Source organism: Trichechus manatus, unplaced genomic scaffold (genome assembly GCF_000243295.1).
Source record: "Trichechus manatus latirostris isolate Lorelei unplaced genomic scaffold, TriManLat1.0 scaffold00182, whole genome shotgun sequence".
In the NCBI taxonomy this organism is placed as follows: Eukaryota; Metazoa; Chordata; class Mammalia; order Sirenia; family Trichechidae; genus Trichechus; species Trichechus manatus.
Window position 1 is genome coordinate 1689307 of NW_004444118.1, and position 10284 is coordinate 1699590.

General features: G+C 47.2%; 1 protein-coding gene across 2 annotated transcripts; it reads left to right on the forward strand.

Annotated features, from left to right (window-relative positions):
- The first annotated feature begins 5395 nt into the window (after window positions 1–5395).
- Window positions 5396–10271, forward strand: CD27 (CD27 molecule). Of its 2 annotated transcripts, XM_023741486.1 has the most exons (7): window positions 5396–5636; window positions 5829–5960; window positions 8669–8845; window positions 9039–9128; window positions 9387–9506; window positions 9747–9867; window positions 10009–10271. In XM_023741486.1, the coding sequence occupies exons 1-7, from the start codon at window positions 5501–5503 to the stop codon at window positions 10028–10030; spliced, it is 798 nt and encodes a 265-aa protein (XP_023597254.1). In that variant the 5' UTR covers window positions 5396–5500; the 3' UTR covers window positions 10031–10271. The 2 variants fall into 2 exon arrangements, with proteins under 2 accessions (XP_023597254.1, XP_004387319.1); XM_004387262.2 differs by lacking the exon at window positions 10009–10271 and having other exon boundaries at window positions 9747–9871.
- Window positions 10272–10284: the final 13 nt, after the last annotated feature.

Consider the following 10284-nt stretch of genomic DNA (forward strand, 5'->3'; position numbering starts at 1 on the left):
GGTTAAGGTCAACTTGGCTGGTCTGTGATTCTCAGTGGTTTGGCAGTTACGCAGTGATGTAACTTGGCATTTATGTAATGATGTAGTCATCCTCCATGATATGATGTGATCAGCCAATGAACTATAAGGTGAGTTTCCTCGGGGATGTGGCCTACATCTAATATATACACGGACGTTCTGGCAAAGCTCACTCGTTTGCTCTGGATCCTGGATCTGGCTCGTCATCATCTGACCTCCAGTTCGTGGGACTTGAGCCAGTGGTCTACCACACTGCCTGCCGATATGGGGTTCATCAGCCCCTGCAGCTATGTGAGTCAGGAGAAGCCTCCAGCCTGAAGCCTAACCCATGGACTTGGGACTTGCCAGCCTCTACAACCGCGTGAGCTGTGTCCTTGAGATAAGTCTCTCTATATAAATACATATGCTTCACTGGTTCTCTCAAGAACCCAGCCTAAGATACTCCCCAACCAGCTGCTGGGTTGTGTCCAGCATTCCCTTACTTACAACAAACTGTTTAGTTTTAACTGTTTTTGAACTTATATATATGGAATCTTACTCACGTACTTTTCTGTGACTTATTCTTTCACCAACATTGATTTTGAGACTCATTATATTAATGTATGTGGCTCGTTTGTTGCTGTCGAGTTGATTCCGACTCATGGCAAACCCATGTGTGCAGAATAGAACTGCTCCATAGGGTTTTCATGGCTGTGACCTTTCGGAAGCAGATCACCAGGCCTCTCTTCTGAGGAGCCTGGGTGGGTTCGAACTGCCTACCTTTCAGCTAGTAGTCAAGTGCTTAACCATTTGCATCTCCCAAGGACTCCCGTATGTGGCTGTAGGTCATTAATTTTCAATCCTCTAAAGTGTGAATATTCCACTGGGTGAATATACTACAATTTATTATTCAGTCTACTGTTTATGGACATGTGAGTTGTTTCTCTCCTTCCCTTCCTTCCTTCCTTTCTTTTTCCTATTACAAACAGCAGTGCTATGAATGTTCTTACAAATAGCAGTATTATGAACATTCTTGTACGTGTCTCCCAGGGCATGTGTGTAAGAATTCTCAGTATAGATACCTAGTGGTGGAACTGATGGATTGTAATGGCTTAATTTTCTATAGGGAGATTATGTGACTGTATTACTTATATAATTAAAAAAAGAAAGAATAGAAAGATGGGATGGCTTCATAAGAGTGAAAGGGCAGGGGCTGGGTTTTCTCTCAACTCTGCCACAAAGAGCAAGTCACTTCAGATCCCTGGCCAGCGGTTCTGACATCTGTAAAGTGAGGGGGTAGATACATGGGATCAGAACTGTTCCTTTTAGCTCTGCTAGTCTGGGATTCTAAACTGGCTGCAGTAGTGAGACAGGTGACTTCCTGGAAGTAGTTCTATCCAGAAGCCAGAAGGAGAGGGCCTGGGGTCCACATAGGAAAGAACTCTGCCTTTCTAACCAACCAGTCTTCCGTTGAGCCATTCTGACTCACGGTGACCCCATGTGTGTCAGAGCAGAACAAGGTTTTCAATGGCTGGTTTTTCAGAAGTAGATCATCGGGCCTTTCTTCCAAGGCACCTATGGGTGGACTCAAACCTTCAACCTTTCCATTAGTAGCCGAGTGTCTTAACTGTTTGCACAGTCCAAGGACTCCTCTGCATCTCCAGAAACCAAAAACAGACTAAAGGCAATTAACTAAAAGTCAACAGTAGTGATGTGGTAAATGTTAAACAACTGGCTGTCTGTGGCCGGGTGCCCTTGATTCGTAGCATTTGATGATTTATGTGGTGTAAATACTCCCACCATAGCCAATTTCAAGCTACCAAGATGTAACCAGCTCGTAAAATTCCTGACAATTTAACAATCTGGCTTTGGCTAGACAGTAGCAGCTGGCTCCTGCGTACTACTGGGAGTGAGCTGGCCCTGAGAGGGAAGGTTACAGGCTAGAAGGGAAAATGAAGGCAGCAGTTACTTATAGAAACTCATGGTGTTTGAGACTCAAATGAGAGTTGTGGGAAGTCACAAGTAATTGACATGGGCCCCAGCATCGCTTACTTTCACTGCAGGGAAGATTACTATACTGGTTGTGTGTGCAGTCGACACCCATCTGGGTGGGCAAAAGGAACTGCTCAGAAAAAAAGGGAGTAGAAAATGCCAGGTGACCAGGAGCCCATTGTGAGGGGAACAGCCCCCCACCTCCTTGCAAAATCTTTTTTGGCCTTATGAAGAAATCTCTTCATATGAATAATACATGGAGCAGACATATTGCACATGCACAGCTTGTTCAATGTAGCGAATTGTTCTGCCTCTTTCACACACCTTTGGTTTAGTTTCCAGGTTAACTGGCTCTTTTAACCCCATTTCTTGGGGGCTTGCTGCCTCAAACACCCAGGAAAGAAGGGAAGGAATTAACATTTATTGAATACCCAAGCTAGGCAAGGCATTCCATTTATATTATTATACTTAACTCTCCCAACACGCTGCATGGTATGTGACACTGTCTCCAAGTAGCTGAAGATTCAATTCAGAGATTTCTGGACCGTGCCCAAGGTGAGCCTGGTAATAACTGGCACAGATGCATACGGACCACCAATCTGTCTGATTCTGAAGGTCGCGCTCTCTCTCCCTCCACACCAGGATCCTCTTGTCTCAGGGGGGTTTGGGCCCCAAGCACACCCTCAGTTCCAGATCAAGACTGGTCCCTTTACAGCCACGTCCTCCCCTTGCCTGCTATCTTTGAGACTTTCCCTTCACTAGTCTTGCTCTTCCCTGACTACACAGACTGCCAGTCAGAAAACCTCAAGTCAGCACTTCAAACTTTACACAGATCAACTTATATATTTGATTTCAGAAATTAGCTGACCTTAAACTGCATTTAATTCCCTAAGCCTTAATATCACATAAAATCATGAGAGTCTGTGAGCCCCAAGAAAGAGTACTCAGGGAAGAAAGCGCCATAACAGCACCTTTTAAAGAAAATGTGGCTCTCAGCACCTACAACAAACACCTTGAGATGCTACATAACAATATTCTTTTACATGAGGATCTCTCAAATCCCCAGGTGCCAGAGAGGCAGGGGGAATTGAAAACTGTTGGGTTGAGTACTTGAGCCACCAATGAGGCGTTGTCAGTACCAGGCACCTCGGGGCTGAGGTTTTAATGCCCACATGAGTCTAGAAGATAAGACGTTGGCCCCACCAGACAGGGAATTGGAAAAGACACCCTCCCACATAAAGTTAGAGACCACTGATGGAAGTCTAGAAGAATGCACTCACCAACACACAGCCTCAACTGCTAAGCTTGTCTTTCTGTGCCGTCTGGGTGGGGGAAATTTGTCTTGAAAATTTGTAACTACAGGCCTAGGATTCAAGTTTATATTGCTAGCATGGTTTGGAAACCTCTGCCCCCAAGAAAATAACGTAGAAATTGGTCTCAAGCCAGTAATATCCCTGGAGTGTCTGACAAAAACTACTCTGAAGAAACAGGTCTTCAATCTAGTCCACCAAGTATTCCTACTAAAATAGGTTTACTGAAGATACGCTCACAGTTCAAAATTAGAAAACACACATGAAACAGACCTAGAACATCGTTTTCATCTAAGTCAGTCACTAAAACCAAGTATTTGAACTTAAACCCAGATCTACTAGTCATTACGTATAAATTATTGAAGCAAGAATTTTAAAAACAATGAAATCTTAAATCACATTGCTCTTACTAAATATATTATTGTTAATGTTTTGTTATGTTGTAAAAAATTATATATTAATATCTTAGTGAGAACAAAAAGGTTTTTTAAGCTGTAAATAAGTAAAAATACTATCTTTAAGAACTGTTTTTCCCATCTTTATCTCTTCACACTGATCCTGAGGTTTAAGGATTCAGTGAAGATATTCACCATAACCTAGGAATAGGGCAGGACTGTAAGTGACAGAAAAGTCCTCAGATCCCAAAGGAAATCCTCCCTGAGGGGGGAATTCAGGGACCCTACCTGACAGATAGTGAAAAAGGTGGTTTTGCAGAAGTTCTTCAAATCACACCCATATGTGGTTTTCACTTGAGCAGACCCTGATGAGGAGCTGCAGAGGGGGCTGGGGAAAGGCAGGGGGATGGAAAAAATGAAGAGAAAGGAAACCAAAGTGAGACAGAGAGAGCACAGATCTAACAGATCTAACAGGCAAGAACACAGGGGGTGTGACATTTTATGAGCAGTGTGGAAACAACTGCAAAGCCCCTCTATGAAAAATGTCCTGGAGAGATAGAAATAAGCCACCTCACACCTCAGTCACTGGGCAAATGAGGAGGGGTTTCTGATCCATGTGTTGCCAGGGCTCAAAGAGGACAAAGTCCAGCTACTGCCAGTATCCCCAAATCAGTCTTTCCAGAAGAACCAGAGAAACAGGGAAGAGATGACCCACATAGGAAGTTAGTTACATTTAACCCCAAATACCCAAGGCTGGGAAAGGAGATGCCCCCGGTGCTCCAGGACACCAGTGACTGACACAGCTAGCGGTGAGGAGGGAGGAGGTAGAGAAAGCTCAGTGAGGCAAGTGAGCAGGGGTCTGAGAGGAAAGGAGGCAACTGGCAGTGGGCAATACCTCTATCACAGGCTGGCATGAAGACAAAATGAGATTGCCTGTGATTTCTACAAGAGAAGAGAAACAGCTCTACAGCCCCTTGCTGCAATTCTGAATAATTCTGTAGCAAATTCTTTTGGCCATTAAATCAGATCTCAATGGATGCAAAGCTAGTTATAATTATTATTCATCCCACTTAGTGTAAACACTCAACTGTTTCACTACAGAAATATTGTATTTGATTATAAGTGTTGCACCAGCTCCAAGAGGGTGTTTTGTAATATGTGGTGCTAGTTTCTTTCTAAAACCTGAAAAAGTCTGAATTCCAAAACATATCTGATCCCAAGAGTTCCAGATAAAAGGCTGTGAACCTATACTCACTTCTGGTTCCCCTTCCTTCTTTAAGCTGGTTATCTTTGTGAAAGAAGAGACGTGGGGAGGGGAGACAGGACATCAGAATAGCTTGTGAGCTGTGAACAGGGATGTGTTTGGGTATCTTTGTGTACCAGTACGAGAAGAGAAGTGGGCAACTGTGTAGAACTAACATTTGGTAAAAGAGGCAGGCACAGATAGGTTAAATTCTTCATGAGCACGAGAGGGACGGAAACCAAAGGGAGGCTGGTGTGTTGGACGGGCATCTTTGAAGAGCAGCAGGTCTGATAGGGTTTGCTCTTTAATACCCTCCCAGCACACAGAGAGCAGAAGAGGGCGGAGGTTGCTGCTGTGAGAGAAAAAACAACTACAACAGACGTTCTAGGATCACAACTGCCATCAAAGGTCGACTTGCCACCTGAAGCAGGGCAACTCGGTGAGGAACCTCGGCCACTGCCAAGGAGGTGACAAGAAAGAGGCAGCAGCGCCCAGCTGGGGAGTGCCAGCCCAGAGAGGCCAGCAGTCAGTCAACAGGGCAAAGAGCTCCCTGGGCAGGAGCCATGGCCTGGCCACCCCCCTGCTGGCTGTGGGTTCTGGGGACCCTGGTGGGGCTCTCAGCTGCCCCAGGCCCCAAGGGCTGTCCAGAGAGGCACTACCAGGCTCAGGGAGACTTGTGCTGCCAGATGTGTGAGCCAGGTAAGAGAGCGGGCCTGGGCAGGAGCTGAAGCAGAATGAGGGAGAGAGCACCCGGTTAAGGTAAAGGGAAGCAGAGGGTGAGACAGCTCAAGCAAGAAGAGGAATCCTGCAGCAGCCGGGAGGTACCGCCTTGAAGAGGCAAAGAAGGGGAAGCGGCCTTCCATGGCCTTGACGCTGGATCCTGTCCCACAGGAACGTTCCTAGTGAAGGACTGTGACAGGCATGGAAAGGCCGCTCAATGTGAGCCATGTGTACCAGGGGTCTCCTTCTCGCCAGACCACCACACCCGGCCCCACTGTGAGAGTTGTCGACACTGTAATTTTGGTGAGATGGGCAAGGGGACCAAAGGGCTTGGGGTGTGTGGGTGGTGACACTGGAGAGCATTTGGGGAGCAAGGCTGGAGAGCTGGATGTGAAGAAGCAGAAAGGATGGGGAGTAGAGGCTTCAGTCTTCCAGGCTGATGGCAAGTGGGGCCCACACCACAGGGTTGTGGGAGGTAGGGGTGTATTGATATGGGGAGAAATCTAGTATTTCAGGGAAGGGTATGAGCAGAATTTGAGGGATTGGTCAGAGTGTATCGCGGACAGGATTAAGACGATAAGAGCGGGAAGAGACTCTAAGACCTCACATTTCAGACAAGCAACTCCCGACTGATGAACTGGTTGTGTTCCCAGAGCGCATGTTGGTAGACTGGCTGTTTGAAACTTAGAATACATGTTTCTACGGAAATAACACTGTAAGGCAGTGGAGAGCAACCTTTTTTTGTACAAAAGCCAATTTAGGAAAATGAAAATGTACGTGACCTGTGTTTTTCATATTTCCTTTGTAATTACATCTTTCTTAAAAAATTAAGAAATGTAATATCTGCAGCTGTGCTGATGATTTCGTTTATTTCTCCATTTTGGTCAGAATTTCAGAAACTACACACCAGTATACACTGAAGTACAGATTTTAAAGCAGCCCCTTCGAACAAATGTTCTTCAGAGACAGGATTGAGAATCGTAAACTACTTAACTATAAAACGTGTTTGGTCTCACTAGGCTTTTTAACACTGCATTCTTAAAAAAAAAAATTTTTTTTTCCACTGCAAATGAGTCAAACAGCAACATCTTTAATACAAAAGACATATTCCTCAGTCCACTTATTTCACAAGTAAGATTGTTAACGGATAATTTTCTCTTCTTGGCAGCCCCAGCAGGGTTGAAATGTTTTATGTCAAGGCCTCTACCACTCACTCTGCGGGGGGGCCCACCAGAAGGCCTTTTTCCCAGGACTGAGCCCATCATCAATCCCTCCACTGTGTTCCAAACCAGCCCAGTCTATGATCTTTCTTTGTAAGACCCAGCCAATAGATTCCCAAAGCACGCAGGCAGCACCAGGTTGCAGAAGGCCCCAGGGTATTGCAGGGAGGAAAAAGACGGGGAGGAGGCTGAAGGCATTTGGCCCCCTCTGGACCTCAATATTCGCATCTGTTTAAGATACAGAAGTGCCTGAAATTAGATCACAGGTTGTACACGGTGAACGGAATGCCCAGGTCTCTGGATACTCACGCCACTTCATCCATTTCAGCCACCCCGGCCTCTTCTTTAACTATTCCCTTTTCCCTTTAGGAGACACCCTCATGATCACCCCTCCCCAATATTCTCCACCTTTGCCAATCTATCTCTTCCCTTCCCCCACTCCCCAAACTGTCCACTCCTCCCATCACTTTTCCAGGCTCTTCTCACTCTTCCCTTGCAGCTCCTTGTCCAGGCTTGCTTACAATTCCTGGTAACCACAAAGAAACTCATCTCTAGTAGGAACTTGAGTCAGAATTCATGAGAAAGAGCCCACAGGGGCATAAGGATGAGAAGATGGAAACTGTCCCTCTCCCTTACCTGGCAAAATGCACACCCTAAGGGAAACTGTTCAAGTTGACAGCAGTCTTTGGCATCCTCTAACCTTCCTTCTGACACCCCTCTTCCACCTGTCAGGGTTCCTCTCCCTGGGTCCCCATGAGTGCACTGCCCTAAGGTCCTACCAAGCTCTACTCAAGCTGGCCCACCTCCAGATGCTGCTGCTTGCCCCAGAATCACCCTTCTCTCAACCCCAACCACCTGCGAGCTCAGCCCAGCCCAGCCAGGAGCAGGCCAGTCCCCAGTGTAGCTGACTGATAGCCACCCAGCACCCAACCCCTACACTTGAGTAAAATATATATTTTAACAGCAAAGGATGTCAGTAATCAAATAACTCTCTAGTAAACTTAAAAACATATCAGGAGTCATAGCAACACTATTCCTAATTGGTGAAAACTGGAAATTACCCAAATGCCTATTAATAGTAGAATGAATAAATTGTGGTATATTCATACAATGGAATACCATACAGCAATGAGAATTAACAATCTGTAATTGCACTCAACAATATGGATGAATCTCACAGAATCGAGGAAAAGAAGCCAGACACAAATTAGTACATGCTGCATGATTCCATCTCTATAGTACACAAATAGGCAAAACTAATTTGTGGCGTTAGAAGTCAGGATAGTGGCTACTCTTGAGGGGTTAGTGACTAAAAGAGAACATCAGGGATCTTTCAGGGTGCTGGTCATCTTCTGTTTCTTAACCTGGGTGCTGGCTACACGTGCACCTAACATGTACAAATTCAGCAAGCTTTACATTTACATGTATATCATACTTCCCTACAAGCATACATACATATTATACTTCAATAAAAAGTTGTATCAGTGAGTTTAAGAGAGAAAATTATGTAAGCTGTATCTATTCTTCATGGTTTCTATTTCTGAACCTATGAATTTTCTAAAATGTTCAGGTTTTTTCCATAATAATAGCAATAATAGCTCCCTGGACAAAGGCACTGGGGGACAGTGAGGGAAAGCAGGCTTTGTGGGGTGGGGAGGTGGGAATAGAAAGGGAAGCCTGTCCTACAGGTGGACCTAGGATGGGGGTATGGGGAGAGGAAGAAGCAGGTAGACCTTGCAGGTTTCTGAAGGCCTGAGTGCCCATGCTTCTCCGGCCCTCCTCTTTCTCCAGGTCTCCGCATCCGCAACTGCACCATTACCGCCAATGCCGAGTGTGCCTGCCCCAATGGCTGGCAGTGCCGGGACAAGGAGTGTACCGAGTGTGATCAACTCCCAAACACCTTGTTGACTCGTCTGCCTCAAGCCCCAGGCCCACATCCACAATCCACCAGCTTACCTTACGCTGAAAGTAAGTTACAGGCAACCCTTTGTCCAGTCATTTGAGGTAAGGTTGAGATGCCATCCAGCACTCCCCACTACCACACCCACTCTACTCTCCCACACCTGAGCTGCCTGGTCAGCCTATCTCTGCCTTCCCAACTCATCCAGTGCCCTTAGGCCCCATGAAGCTGCCTGCTTACTCATCCTGCCTGTTTTTCCAGAGATGGCAGAGGCCAGAAGCATCAGGCCCATGCAGACTCTGGCTCATTCCAGGTGGCTGCCTGCCCCTGCACGCTCTACCCACTGGCCATGTGAGTGTCCTCCCCAACCCCCACCTCAGAGAACACACACAGCAGGGTCCAGGAGGGAAGCCAGACAGAAAGCTCCTAGGAGTAGGCGTAAGAGGAGCTGGGAAAAGCAAAATCTAGCCATCAGCAGAGGACTTGGTCCAATGGTGACGGTGGGGAGGTGGGCGAAAGGAGACAGGCAGGGGGACGGGAGGGCTAGGCTGAGGGGAGTCAAGGGTTAGGTCCTCCTCCAAACTCCCATGCGTCCCCTACCTCTCACAGCCCAAAGGTCCCTGTGTAGCTCAGACTGTATCCGCATCTTTGTGGTCCTCTCTGGAATGCTACTTGTTTTCACCCTGGGCGGAGTCCTGTTTCTCCACCAACAAAGAAAATATGGATCAAGTAAGAGACAAAATATAGGTGTGCAGTCCTGTTGCTGCACCCTACCTCACCATCTCAGCCCCACCGCCCCTGCCTCCAACCCACTGAAGCTCCCCCAGCTCCATCTGTGCCAACCCTGCATCCCTCCTACTTTTTTCTTTAGCTGTCAGTCCTCCCCCAATCTTCCCCACCTTTGCTCATCTGTCTCCCTTCACCCCCTCCCTACTGCTGTCCAAGACTCATCTGCCTCCCCTTCTGTAGACAAAAGAGAAAGCCCAATGGAGCCTGCAGAGCCCTGTGCTTACAGCTGCCCCAGAGAGGAGGAAGGCGGCGCCATTCCCATCCAGGAGGATTACCGCAAACCAGAGCCCGTTATCTACCCGTGAGCCAGCCGGGGCAAGGGTGGGGGTCATGCGATAAAGCCCTACCCTCTACTCCAGCCCACCTGGCCATTCAGAGGGAACTGGACCTGGCACCCCAACTTCAATACCATCCCCTCATCAGGACCCTTTTCTGTGTACAGGCTTGAAAAAGTGGCTTTATGAGACTGGCAATGACGAGGGCAAGTGGGAATGAGCTGCGAGTGGGAAGCAGGAGTCCCCGTGTTTCCTGGCCCAGCCACCTTCTTCTCTGGGCTGCAAGAGGGGTGGAGCTCTGGTTGTAAAACACACTTCCGGCTACAAAAGCCCCACACGCTGTATCGCTGACCTAGAAAATCGGCAAAATAAAGTGACAGACTACCACACGCTGCAGCTGTCCGGCTCTTTGAAATTCCAGTTCTAAAACCCAGGCTACTCCC